Below are 15,270 nucleotides of genomic sequence, written 5' to 3'. Positions count from 1 at the left end.
GGATACAAAAACAAGACCCATATATATGCTGTCTACAAGAGACCCACTTCAGACCTAGGGACACATACAGACTGAAAGTGAGGGGATGGAAAAAGATATTCCATGCAAATGGAAATCAAAAGAAAGCTGGAGTAGCTGTACTCATATCAGATAAAATAGACTTTAAAATAAAGAATGTTACAAGAGACAAGGAAGGACACTACATAATGATCCAGGGATCAATCCAAGAAGAAGATATAACAATTATAAATATATATGCACCCAACATAGGAGCACCTCAATACATAAGGCAACTGCTAACAGCTATAAAAGAGGAAATCGACAGTAACACAATAATAGTGGGGGACTTTAACACCTCACTTACACCAATGGACAGATCATCCAAAATGAAAATAAATAAGGAAACAGAAGCTTTAAATGACACAATAGACCAGATAGATTTAATTGATATATATAGGACATTCCATCCAAAAACGGCAGATTACACGTTCTTCTCAAGTGCGCACGGAACATTCTCCAGGATAGATCACATCTTGGGTCACAAATCAAGCCTCAGTAAATTTAAGAAAATTGAAATCATATCAAGCATCTTTTCTGACCACAACGCTATGAGATTAGAAATGAATTACAGGGAAAAAAACGTAAAAAAGACAAACACATGGAGGCTAAACAATACGTTACTAAATAACCAAGAGATCACTGAAGAAATCAAACAGGAAATAAAAAAATACCTAGAGACAAATGACAATGAAAACACGACGACCCAAAACCTATGGGATGCAGCAAAAGTGGTTCTAAGAGGGAAGTTTATAGCTATACAAGCCTACCTAAAGAAACAAGAAAAATCTCAAGTAAACAATCTAACCTTACACCTAAAGAAACTAGAGAAAGAAGAACAAACAAAACCCAAAGTTAGCAGAAGGAAAGAAATCATAAAGATCAGAGCAGAAATAAATGAAATAGAAACAAAGGAAACAATAGCAAAGATCAATAAAACTAAAAGTTGGTTCTTTGAGAAGATAAACAAAATTGATAAGCCATTAGCCAGACTCATCAAGAAAAAGAGGGAGAGGACTCAAATTAATAAAATCAGAAATGAAAAAGAAGTTACAACAGACACCGCAGAAATACAAAACATCCTAAGAGACTACTACAAGCAACTTTATGCCAATAAAATGGACAACCTGGAAGAAATGGACAAATTCTTAGAAAGGTATAACCTTCCAAGACTGAATCAGGAAGAAACAGAAAATATGAACAGACCAATCACAAGTAATGAAATTGAAACTGTGATTAAAAATCTTCCAACAAACAAAAGTCCAGGACCAGATGGCTTCACAGTTGAATTCTATCAAACATTTAGAGAAGAGCTAACACCCATCCTTCTCAAACTCTTCCAAAAAATTGCAGAGGAAGGAACACTCCCAAACTCATTCTATGAGGCCACCATCACCCTGATACCAAAACCAGACAAAGACACTACAAAAAAAGAAAATTACAGACCAATATCACTGATGAATGTAGATGCAAAAATCCTCAACAAAATACTAGCAAACAGAATCCAACAGCACATTAAAAGGATCATACACCACGATCAAGTGGGATTTATCCCAGGGATGCAAGGATTCTTCAATATACGCAAATCAATCTAGGTGATACACCATATTAACAAATTGAAGAATAAAAACCATATGATCATCTCAATAGATGCAGAAAAAGCTTTTGACAAAATTCAACACCCATTTATGATAAAAACTCTCCAGAAAGTGGGCATAGATGGAACCTACCTCAACATAATAAAGGCCATATATGACAAACCCACAGCAAACATCATTCTCAATGGTGAAAAACTGAAAGCATTTCCTCTAAGATCAGGAACGAGAGACAAGGATGTCCACTCTCACCACTATTATTCAACATAGTTCTGGAAGTCCTAGCCACGGCAATCAGAGAAGAAAAAGAAATAAAAGGAATACAAATTGGAAAAGAAGAAGTAAAACTGTCACTGTTTGCAGATGACATGATACTATACATAGAGAATCCTAAAACTGCCACCAGAAAACTGCTAGAGCTAATAAATGAATATGGTAAAGTTGCAGGATACAAAATTAATGCACAGAAATCTCTTGCATTCCTATACACTAATGATGAAAAATCTGAAAGACAAATTATGGAAACACTCCCATTTACCATTGCAACAAAAAGAATAAAATACCTAGGAATAAACCTACCTAGGGAGACAAAAGACCTGTATGCAGAAAACTATAAGACACTGATGAAAGAAATTAAAGATGATACCAACAGATGGAGAGATATACCATGTTCTTGGATTGGAAGAATCAACATTGTGAAAATGAGTATACTACCCAAAGCAATCTACAGATTCAATGCAATCCCTATCAAATTACCAATGGCATTTTTTACGGAGCTAGAACAGATCATCTTAAAATCTGTATGGAGACACAAAAGACCCCGAATAGCCAAAGCAGTCTTGAGGCAAAAAAATGGAGCTGGAGGAATCAGACTCCCTGACTTCAGACTATACTACAAAGCTACAGTAATCAAGACAATATGGTACTGGCACAAAAACAGAAACATAGATCAATGGAACAAGATAGAAAGCCCAGAGATTAACCCACGCACCTATGGTCAACTAATCTATGACAAAGGAGGCAAAGATATACAATGGAGAAAAGACAGTCTCTTCAATAAGTGGTGCTGGAAAAACTGGACAGCTACATGTAAAAGAATGAAATTAGAATACTCCCTAACACCATACACAAAAATAAACTCAAAATGGATTAGAGACCTAAATATAAGACTGGACACTATAAAACTCTTAGAGGAAAACATAGGAAGAACACTCTTTGACATAAATCACAGCAAGATCTTTTTTGATCCACCTCCTAGTGTAATGGAAATAAAAACAAAAATAAACAAGTGGGACCTAATGAAACTTCAAAGCTTTTGCACAGCAAAGGAAACCATAAACAAGACGAAAAGACAACCCTCAGAATGGGAGAAAATATTTGCAAATATTTGCAAATGAATCAACGGACAAAGGATTAATCTCCAAAATATATAAACAGCTCATTCAGCTCAATATCAAAGAAACAAACACCCCAATCCAAAAATGGGCAGAAGACCTAAATAGACATTTCTCCAAAGAAGACATACAGACGGCCACGAAGCACATGAAAAGATGCTCAACATCACTAATTATTAGAGAAATGCAAATCAAAACTACAATGAGGTATCACCTCACTCCTGTTAGAATGGGCATCATCAGAAAATCTACAAACAACAAATGCTGGAGAGGGTGTGGAGAAAAGGGAACCCTCTTGCACTGTTGGTGGGAATGTAAATTGATACAGCCACTATGGAGAACAATATGGAGGTTCCTTAAAAAACTAAAAATAGAATTACCATATGACCCAGCAATCCCACTACTGGGCATATACCCAGAGAAAACCGTAATTCAAAAAGACACGTGCACCCGAATGTTCATTGCAGCACTATTTACAATAGCCAGGTCATGGAAGCAACCTAAATGCCCATCAACAGACGAATGGATAAAGAAGTTGTGGTACATATATACAATGGAATATTACTCAGCCATAAAAAGGAACGAAAGTGAGTCATTTGTTGAGAAGTGGATGGATCTAGAGACTGTCATACAGAGTGAAGTAAGTCAGAAAGAGAAAAACAAATATCGTATATTAACGCATGTATGTGGAACCTAGAAAAATGGTACAGATGAGCCAGTTTGCAGGGCAGAAGTTGAGACACAGATGTAGAGAATGGACATATGGACACCAAGGGGGGGAAAACTGCGGTGAGGTGGGGATGGTGGTGTGCTGAATTGGGCGATTGGGATTGACATGTATACACTGATGTGTATAAAACTGATGCCTAATAAGAACCTGCAGTATAAAAAAAAAAAATCATTAGTCATCAGGGAAATACAAATCAAAACCACAGTGATATACCACTTCACACCCACTAAGATGACTATAATCAAAAAGACAATAACAAGAGTTGGCAAGGATGTGGAGAAATTGGAACTTTTTGTACATTGCTGATGGGAATTTAAATGATGCAGCTGCTTTGGAAAACAGTTTGGCAGTTCCTCAAAACATTAAGCATTAGAGTTACCATGTGGCCAGCAATTCTACCTCTAGGTATAGCCCCAAGAAAAATGAAAACATACATCCACACAAAAACTTGAATGTTTGTTGTAGCATTATATATAATATCCAAAAAAGTCGAAACAACCCAAATGTCCATCTGCTGATGAGTGGATAAATAAAATATGGTATACAGTAATGATTCAAGGGAATATCATTTGGCAATAAAAGTGATTGAAGTGCTGATGCATGCTTACACGGGTGAACCTTGAAAACATTATGCTAGGCGAAAGAAGCTGGTCACAAAATACCACATATCATATGATTCCATGAAATGTGCAGAATAAGCAAATCCATAGAGATAGAGAGTGAATTAGTGGCTGCCTATGTCTTGGGGGGTTTGAGAAAGAATGAAGAGTGACTGCTAATTGATATGTGATATTTTTTTCCTTGGGGTGATAAAAATGTTCTAAAATTGACTGTGGTTGGACTTCCCGGGTGGCGCAGTGGTTAAGAATCCACCTGCCAATGCAGGGGACACAGGTTCGAGCCCTGGTCCTGGAAGATCTCACATGCCGCAGAGCAGCTAAGCCCATGTGCCACAACTACTGAAGCCCGCGCGTCTAGAGCCCGTGCTCCACAACAAGAGAAGCCACCGCAATGAGAAGCCCGTGCACCGCAACGAAGAGCAGCCGCCACTCGCAGCAACTAGAGAAAGCCCGCGGGCAGCAATGAAGACTCAACACAGCCAAAAATAAAAATAAATAAATAAATAAATAAATTTATTTTTTAAAAAAATTGACTGTGGTAATGGTTGCACAGCTAATTGTGAACATACCAGTGAATTAAACCAGTGAATTAAAAAAAATACATAACTATATACTATGCACCAGAAACAGTCATTAAATAAATTTAAAAATCTCAGATAACAATGAGAGCTAGAGAGGATAAAACAGAGTAATATTTTTTAAAGGAACATTTTGGACCAAGATTCAGGCAGTTCACAAGAACCAGCCCTTCCTCCAGCGTATTTCAGAGTCTTCTCCAAATGCCTAGTCCTCCTTTCTGATATTTACATTTCACCTTACAATCAAGGATGAGCAGAGCCCCTAGGAGATGGTGACCTCCTCCCTAATTTGGAGGTATTTTCCTCAGCGGCGCCCTTCTATCTTCTGTGACCTCAGCGGCGCCCTTCTATCTTCTGTGACCTCAGCGGCGCCCTTCTATCTTCTGTGACCTCAGCGGCGCCCTTCTATCTTCTGTGACCTCAGCAGCTAGTGATTTGGGCCCCACCCACTCCCACCCTCGTTCCTAAGTCTGAAGGATGCAGGATTTCTCAACATATCTGAACCAAGGAGATGTGAATCTGCCCTCACGACCTGTGTGAACGCCAAAATGATGCGGATGCCACATTTTATTTAGAGGAAAGACGAAACCTACTGTAAGACCATAGGCAGGGCAGGGTTGCTTCTTAGACCCTGGCCTTACTCCTTAGGAATAAAGGGAGGGACAGTCTCACTGGCGTAGAACGGGCAGTGTTTGTCCGAGGACTCTATCTCAGCCATCCAATTCCAACTGATTGTCTTTCTTTTTATGTCTGCCCAACGGAATATGTCACTTCTTTTTCTCTAAATTTTCTGAACATTATAATATCATAACGTTTAAAGGCTGGGAATGAGGAGAGAATGGGTACCTGCCCCCATCATCCATCCAGTGATAGGTAAAAATTTAGGAATTTATTCACAACAGGACCTTATTGAGAAACACAAAATTGTCCCCACCCTGAAAAAATAATACAAATAGTTTCTATTTAAAATGAAATTGCTTTTAAGGATCTTTTCCAATCTATCCCACCCTCTCTCGCTATAAAAATAAAAGCCTGCACTACTTTTCTAGCAAAAAAACCACTTCCCCTTCCTTTGACTTGTACCCAATTCCCAGTGACCTGATGACTTGATTTAGTGGCAGTTACCTATAACTGAAGACAGATTTTGGTCCCAAGGAGTTGCGTGCTATAAAGTTCAAATAAATTCATTTACAAATCTCATAAAAAGAGGTGAAAATACTTTATTTCTCATCATAGATAAAGGAAAAGAAAGTACGTGTAAAGATTGATTGTGGTTTGTGAAGTGTTCAGTTGGTAAAAATGGGATCATTGTGGCAAAGTGTTTGACAAAGCGCCTGTAAAAGACTCCAGTGTAATAAAGCAAGGTTCTCCTCCCCCATTCTAGGCTATTTTTGATCGGAACCGGAAGGACGAGCTGCCTCGGCTGCAATTGGAGTGGATCGATAGCATCTGTACGCCCTTGTATCAGGTAATCATGACTTGGGAGGGTCTGTGTGTCCTGACCAAGCCAGGAAAGAAGAGTGTGTATACCGCGCTTTCAGAAGTATTAGTTTTAGGACACGCTTCCAGGGTATGTGTGTTGCCAAAAAAGGCTGCAGCTTATCCTTTTTTTTTAGATTTTAATTTTATTTTTATTTATTTATTTATTTATCTATTCATGGCTGTGTTGGGTCTTCGTTTCTGTGCGAGGGCTTTCTCTAGTTGCGGCAAGTGGGGGCCACTCCTCATCGCGGCGCGCGGGCCTCTCACTGTCGTGGCCTCTCTTGTTGCGGAGCACAGGCTCCAGACGCGCAGGCTCAGCAATTGTGGCTCACAGGCCTAGTCGCTCCGCGGCATGTGGGATCTTCCCAGACCAGGGCTCGAACCCGCGTCCCCTGCATTGTCAGGCAGACTCTCAATCACTGCGCCACCAGGGAAGCCCTGCAGCTTATCTCTTCTTAGATTTCTGATCGGTCCCCTGGGAAGATTTGGTACTCAGAGGCCGGAGACCCGAGTTCTCCTTGGGCCTCACCTCCCTCATCTATAAACCAAGGATAGTAATATTTTATCTCAGTATTCCCCAAACTGTGCCCCATGGGACGTAAGTATCCACCCATAACTTTTCAGACAAAGCTCTCAGGCCCAATAATTAGGGAACCTCTCCTGCACATTAAAATACTGAAGGCTCGGCGAAGTCCTTTGGAAAAGAAACACGTTTAACCTTGATTAATTCTGAATTTCTCAAACATTTGACCATAGAAATCTCATTCAGTTTTTTTTACGTTTTTCTTTTACTTTTATTAATATCATGTTAGACATGAGAGTTCCATGAAACATGGTTTTCTGCCCTGACCCCATGGTCTGGGCCACAGGGTTTTGAAAAGCCCCTTCCATCTTAAACATCCGCCTCTGTCTGAGATGCATGACAAATGGCAACCACTGAACCCTGAGCAAGGTGCACGCCCTGTTTCCAGGCCTGCTGCGTGAGTTTGGGACCCTGCTCCTGGCAAGGAGACTAGTGTCATCAGCTTTGAATGTTCACACTCCACTTTTTGAGTAGAATTAGGGCTGACATGGGTTAACACTCACAGTTTAGTGTGCGTTGGCTTTTAATTCTGCTTCTAAGTATTTGCTTTCATGTGTAAAACCTGGCCAGTTCTTTACCCCCTACCTACCTCAATCAGACTGAGCTGCTTTTTTAACTTCAAAGTGAGAAACACATGGAGGGAAAGCAAAACGGCTTCATTTCTCACTCTGTCTAACTCCATTAAAAACACAGTATTGTTTTTTAAGGACCTCACAACCATTAAGTTTTAGGCTTATCTACCACTTCGCTTTCAGCACTTTTAGGGACTGCTGAGCCCTGTCACATTACTCTAAAAAAAATAAAAGTAAAAAATAAAAACAGCTAGAATACTGTCTTGAAGATGGAAATGTAATTTTTAATGACTATAAGCAACAAAAGTTCTTATTTGTATTATATTATCCATTAAATACATGACAGCATACAATCAGACAAGTAAAGCTTTAAAAGAATCTAGAATAGATTCTTTTAGTTATACGTGGGACATAATGCTCTTTTATTTAATAATGAAAGATTGGATGAAAAATCAAGAATGATGTCTACGATATTGTAAGAGGATCCTCAACTCTCTTTTCTCCCATCTGCGTCTCCCATCCTCGCTCCACTGGTGTCTCTGGATAAGCTGGGTCCCCACGTGTAAGGCCCATCGCTGTTGTATCAGGTATACCTTGCTTTGCTAAATTGACCTTGACCACCCATGTTGAATTATTTTTTAACATTATTCACTTTCCTGTGCACACTTAGGCCATAAATGAGATGAATTCTTGCAATTAATAAATTCCTTTTACCGTGGGTAAAGCTTAGGAGGATGAAGACATGTATTTGTGGGGCTGATAAATTTTTGGTATTAGTCTGAAAAGCTACTTTGGAATGAACCCAACTCCACACACCGTTCCTATGTGATCAGTTACAGTAAATGCTGGAAAGGACTCTCGTGTGCTTTTCCATGTTAATTTAAGTGTTTCATTACTGGTTCACAATCATTTGGGCTTACTTTTATACTTCCCATTAAATACTTTGAAATCTTCAGGTTAAAAAGGAAGTTACTTGAATTTCAAATGAAAATAGCAGCTTCCAGAATTTAAGGAGTAATATTAACCCATCATATTATCATTCCTGATTTTTCACATCTGTTTTACTTTACTCCCTATCTGTGACATTAGATACACCTGCTATTTTTATCCACAGGAAATTGACATATAGAAAGCTTAAGTGACACTCCCACCAAATTCGCTTTGTCCTACTCATCTGTGGCCTTGGTTTTGATGTAATGGCCTTTCTACTGCCTCACTTTACCTCTGCTGGATATTGTCCCACAATCTTTTCTTATTTAACTGGGGAAAGTCATGGCATTTAAAGAGGAATGCGGAAGGAGCTGTTTATAAAAGTTCATATTCATACCTGCTGCTGGATCTTCCCAGTGAACACAGCATGAAAATCATGCTCTTTTTAAAAATTCCTTATCATCACTTATTTTTTTAATCTCATGGATTTCATTTATAAATTCTTTATAATGCTTTATAATTTATATATATATATATATATATATAATATATAATTTTGAAACCAACATTTCAAAAAGCCCTCAGACTGAAACCTTGCAGAGTGACTTTAAGTATGCCCTTGAGGGTCCTCATTTTGTCCCATCTCAAGCAGTTGGGTGTTTTTTATTATTTAACTGTGAGAGTTAATGTGAGATTATTTAATCTCACATTAACTGTTGATGCTCCAGAAAGGTAACGGAATCCGTCAGTGGGCAGGAATCACCATGAGTGCGAAGACACAAAATCTTGAGGAAATGACTCATGAAGCAAGGAAGGTCCCTGCTATGACACTGGTCAAATGTCAAAATGTCTGCAGGAACTCAGGTTGTTGCTGAGAGGTCAGTTTGGGGTTTTTAATGTGAAAGTGCAGTGATAAGGAGTCTGAGAGGATAGAGGCAAACGGGAAAGTATGCAGATGGCACGAATCCCAGACTGTGAGAGATGACATAGTCTGCATTACGGAAGAGAAGAATCCAACGTGGCTTTGCTGAGTCCGTCTGGGCAGAGGGCAAAAGGATACAGAACAGTAGCTATGAGACCAAGAGATGTCCTTGTAACGGCCAGGGCCCTGCTGACCCCAAGGTGGGGCAGGTTTGGGTGGCAAGAAGCCTCATGCAGAGCCTGAAGCAAAACGATACGTACATCACGATGAGGACCCCCCCGTGCAGGAGGAGCAGTGTGGAGAGATGCGGTCCAGCAAAGGCAGAGGCCAAACAAAGGCACTGTGTGCCTGAGGCTTCTGGGTGCGGCCTGGGACAGGACGGGGCTTGTGGAGGCGAGGGCGGAGGGGCAGCTGGGCAGTAGATGCAGATATGGTTTCAGTGCAGCTTTTTGACTTCTTTGACTTTCACTGGGTAGGTCGGTTCCACTTCATGGTTTTGAGAGGGTTGTGCTTGGTCAAAGTAGATCAAGCTCTTTCCACTTTCGCTTCAGTTTGCTGAGTTTTGTCTCTCCTCCAAGCAAAGGGTAGATTATCAATACTCTCTGGTGCCTGAAGGGCTGTTTATAGGTGGGAACCCACAAAAAGTACACCGGTACATTTTGGATGCCCATTACACTTACAATCAAAACTCTTACCTCTGGGACAACTTCGATTTCCAATCTGTGCCTGTGTTGAGGAAAAACAAGGAGAACCCCGCAAACCCCCGACATCTATTCAATAAGAAGTTTCCTAAGCAGTCTAGCAATTGACTGAAAGTGACTGGCAGAAAATATATAGATATATCTAATAAAGTAATGGGTAGGGAAAGAACATGCAGAGACCAGTCCCAGATCCATGGATGATTCTATAGGAGGGAGATGTGACATGCTTATATACATATGTTTATATGTGAGTGTAAAATTCTCCAGAACTTGCTCATCTTTTTAAGCTTATGATTCCAAACTTTTCCTTAAAAACAAAATAGAAAATCGTCCTAACAGGCAGAAGTCATGATTTATCTGTGGCAGCATTTTAATCAGGAAACATATAGGAAGCCAAGAGTGGGCAGGGAACCATCAAAGCGTGTTCCCCCAAGAGAAGACTAAAACCCTAGTTAGTTAGCTCTGTCTTAGCAGGGTATCTCCGAGGAATACATTGACATCTGATTCCTGTGCTTTCTGCTGTCTTTGCGCCCCGCTGGGGATCCATTAGCCTGCTGCTCAACATCTTTGGAGGAAGAAAAAACAAAAAGAAAGAACGAAGAAAAAAAAAAACAAAAAAAAACCCAGGCACCATCAAACTTTGAAGTCACTGCTGCACCAGCCTTAGGGATAAACAGAAAACCTGATGTGGTAGCATCACACTGAGCCTCTCTTTGCAATAGCAGGCGAAGTTTTTGCCCTTTATTTTCATTCTCAACTCAAACCTCAGGGCACCTAGAATTTCAGTGATACACTATAAATCATTATAAATCTTCTGTTTGTTAAGGATTGAGGGATTTAATTTTTATTATGAACATAATCAGATTTTCAGCTCATCCCAAACTGGCTCTTGATTTTGGAGTGTTTGACAGATAATGAAAATGGCTTGACTTGGACAGGATCTAGCTGGAATAATTCTCTCTCTCCATAAAAAGAAGAGTTCGGCAAGAGTGTTGCCTCTGTATAAAAATGTCATGGGGTTTCTGCAACAGGCAGGGCTTCTGAAGTTATGATAACAGTGATTTTTGACTTTTTTTCTGCCTTCAGCTGTAATGGTTTTTTGGAAAATGCATTCCACCTGATGCAGGTATTAGTATGCTCTCTGGGGACTTCCCCAGCGGTCCAGTTGTTAAGACTTCACCTTCCAATGCAGGGGGGTGGGTTTGATCCCTGGTCGGGGAGCTAAGATCCCACATGCCTTGCGGCCAAAAAACCAAAACATAAAACAGAAGAACAAATTAAATTAAGACTTAAAAAAAATTTTTTTTAAATATGCTCTCTGAAAAGAAGGGAGGAAAAAAAATCTTTAAAATATAGTTGAACTTGTAGAAACTGGGAGTTAGAATTGCTAAACTGGAAAAGAGGAAGTAAGGTGCTACTCCAAGACAATTTTTCTGGATACCAATAAAAGTACTTCAAAAACAACTCAATGTTCCCCAGATGGCTCATGCCTTGTGTTCAATTTTTTTCAAAAAAGAAAAAGTAGTGAGCTACAGAGTGACTAGTTAGAATATAACATCATCTCCTCTTAAAAACCTACAAGGAATGGAATGTGGTTAGAGAGGGAAACAATTTCATCCCATACTTAAAAAAAAGTAGGACACCACCCAAATCAGTTTCCTGTAAATGTTTTCTGTACGACTTTTAGTATTCCTGTGAATGAGAGAAAGAAATAGTTGAAGCTGATTTCTTATTTGTCCTACAAAGGGGGGACATATATGGAATGACATCATATATAACTCGAAAAACTCAAGAAGAAAGAAAGAAAGGGAGGGAGGGAGGGAAGGAGAGAGGGAGGGAGGAAGGAAGGAAGGGAGGGAGGAAGGAAGGGAGGGAGGGAAGAAGGAGAAAAAGAGGGAGGGAGGGAGGGAAGGAAGGGGGAGAGAGGGAAGAAAATAACTTCCTATATTCTCTATAATTTATATTTATCTGGCTCCACCTTTTCCTGGTGATGGGCAGCGGAGGTGGGGGTGGGGGGGTGTTCAGGGACTGGTACTTAAACTTGAAAATTAAAGTATCTCAATTCCTTCCGGTTAAAACAAGTCTTTGGGAAGACTAAAATGTGAATTGTTCCCAGTCAGAACCATTTCTTCTCCCCAGCTGACATCCAGGTGCCAGGAGAGCTCACCTGTCTTTGTAAGAGTTCCATGACTGGGGGGAGAGGGACCGAGTGCACCTGCAGCCTCTGGGGTCAAGGCTCTGGGCGTGATGCCGAGCTGGCCTCTGGGACTGTGGGGTGGGCGCAGTGAGCACTTCGTGGAGGGCCTGACCACTGGCTGTGGCCGCTGCAGACCCCGGTCCATGCAGACCATGGCAAGCGCCACCAGCTTCCTGCTCAGCTGGTTCTCTGCCATCGCTCAGCCTGCGGGGCATGCATGAACCCCCAGCTACTTTCTCTTCACCCTGCCGTCCACACAAGAGCTTCCTCGGTTCTTTCTAATATGCCGCCTGGGTAGTGCCAACTTGTTCTAGGAAAGTTCTGTCATTTTCCTGAATTAGGCTCTGAGATTCAAGAAACAAGCCTTCCCCTCACCCCCAGGGTTCGACCCCCAGGGAACGCAGAGCCAGGACACTCACTTCTGATCTCATTCTCCCCCCCTCACTCCCTTTCTGTCTCTCTCTCTCCTCCCTCTTTCTCTCCTCTTCTCTCTCCCTCCTCCTTCTCCCCTTTCTCTAACACCCAGAGTGGAAAGTTTTTGAATTTCCTTTTCCTAGTTTAATGGGAACTCTCCTTATATAGTCTCCTCTGTGCTCCCCACTCCAGAACTTTGTACTCAGACTTGATGATTTGACCTAGCCAGGCTCGGTTCCTAAGAGATAGAGTTCTGGAATTTAGAAATCCCTTTTCTCACCACGCAAAGCTGACATTGAGAGTTATTCTCTCTGAAAGCTATGTGATGATAGTTCGCTGTTTCTAGCTGGGAACCACCACTTGCCTGGGGGAGGAAAGCCTACTGAGCTAATGGGTGGGAAGCCACGGGCATCACGATTCAAGCAGAATGAAAATACATTGGTTTAATATTTTCAAATTATTGTCCTTGTTACATATGCTATACCCAAATCTGAGTGCTGATAGTAAAACCTGTTCAAAATTTTCTATGTACTATTAGTCAAATACAAATGGAAGAGAAATATAAACATTCAAAAGTGTCAGTTTTATGTAGTTTATACCCTGTCTTCCAAACTTTTGCCAAAATGATCTTCCTTTTTAAAAAAATACCAGATCATGGTATCCTCCTGCTTAAAAACCTCAGGTTACTACCACAATCTATAAGATACCTTACAGATTCCTGGGGTTAGCCCTCTCATTCTGAGGCCCCCTGCCTCTTGGCCTCATCTCCTGTTACCCATGCACCATTTGCTCCAAAGCACAGGACTCACGAACCCTTTTGTCCATTTTGCCTTTGCTTATACGTCCCTCCCTCTTCTTTCTGCCTGGAAGAGGGCAGCTCAAACTGTCACCTCCTCTGTAAAACCTTTACTCCCCCTCAGCATTTCTACTCTACCTATCTCTTCATAACCACACGCAACACTCTGTATTGTGGTCATCTTTCTGTCTGTCTGTCTTTTCTGTCTTTCTTCCCTGTTAGACTAGTTTCTTGGGACCATCATATTCTTGGTACCCAGAATGGTGCCTAAGTATATTCAAACTGATGTTTGTTGAATAAACGAGTGAAGAAACAGAAGAGTGAATGATGAGACACAGGACGCAGAATTAATAAGCAGTGGACTGTACGAAGTAGGGTTATAATGTCATTTTAAATTATCATCTGTAAATATATAAAACCTTTCATCAGAGTGTGCACTGTTATATTCCTGCCCATAATCTGAAGTATATGGCCTATGATATCTTCTTAGAAAGTGGTTTAGTTCTCATCATGGTTGAATTGGTCCTTAATTCTAGCATAAAAAGACCAGTTTATAGCCATGAATTTTTCAGGGCTTTGACTTTTTCAACTAGGAAATACATGAAATTTTCTTTTTTCCAGCATTGGCAGAAAATATAGTCTTCAGATTATTTTAATATTCAAGTTGATAGGGAGAGCTAGCACATATACACAGATTTCAAGAAATATTATATATTATATAAAACACTAAATTATCATGATTTAAATATAATTGTCCTTTGACTTAGAAGACTTTTCAGATCCTTCAGTGCCTAACAGTTATCAATACAAACACGAAATAACAATGTGCTCTGTAGGGTGAAGTGCTGAATAGCCCAGAGGGCTCATTAAGAGAAGAACATTAAAGTTCAGGTCGCTTCCTGCATCAAGCATGGTACGTGGCTGGTGAAGGCATTTCACACCCTTGGCTACATCTCAGAGTTCTTCCTGAATACCTGACATGCCAGGCTGTTTGATTTGGAGAAAGTTTTCCACCTCCAAAAAATGACTTTGACTTGATAAAGCAACCAGCTCTGTGTACGTTTTCTTGTAAATAAAATGGACTTTTGATTTATTTCATGCAGCTTTAAAAAACCTGTTCTTTATACAGTAGGACTTAATTTCTATTCATATGCATTTTATGAGCTCAAAACTGCCATCATGAATCTATATTAAAATGCTGGAATCAGGTAAAAAAAAGTTACAATATACTCCCTAATAAGGCTTTTGGGGGGGGGCACGTTGGGTCTTCGTTGCTGCGCGCGGGCTTTCTCTAGTTGCGGCGAGCAGGGTCTGTTCTTTCGCTGTGCTGCGCTGGCTTCTCTTTGCGGTGGCTTCTTTTGTTGCGGAGCACAGGCTCTAAGCACGCAGGCTTCAGTAGATGCATCACGTGGGCTCAGTAGTTGCAGCACATGGGCTTCAGTAGTTGTGGCTCACGGGCTCTAGTGCGCAGGCTCAGTAGTTGTGGCGCACAGGCTCAGTTGCTCCGCAGCATGTGGGATCTTCCCGGACCAGGGCTCGAACCCGTGTCCCCTGCACTGGCAGGCAGATTCTTAACCACTGCGCCACCAGGGAAGTCCCCTAATAAGGCTTTTGAGGGTAGAATTTAAGATAAGATCTACTTCTCCCTATCCAGCTGACCAGCATAAATAACTCTTTTTAAAAGTGTTTATGCTTTGAA

General features: G+C 40.7%; 1 protein-coding gene across 1 annotated transcript in view; it reads left to right on the top strand.

Annotated features, from left to right (window-relative positions):
- Positions 1–15,270, top strand: part of PDE11A (phosphodiesterase 11A) — a 447,087-nt gene that overhangs the window by 411,742 nt on the left and 20,075 nt on the right. The window contains exon 19 of the mRNA XM_007190409.2: positions 6,359–6,442. Coding sequence (XP_007190471.1) covers positions 6,359–6,442 — 84 coding nt within the window. The remainder of the gene's footprint in view (positions 1–6,358; positions 6,443–15,270) is intronic.

This window comes from Balaenoptera acutorostrata, chromosome 8 (genome assembly GCF_949987535.1).
Source record: "Balaenoptera acutorostrata chromosome 8, mBalAcu1.1, whole genome shotgun sequence".
Taxonomy (NCBI): Eukaryota; Metazoa; Chordata; class Mammalia; order Artiodactyla; family Balaenopteridae; genus Balaenoptera; species Balaenoptera acutorostrata.
The sequence above is the reverse complement of the archived record's forward strand: the minus strand, read 5'-3'. Positions and strand labels throughout refer to the sequence as shown.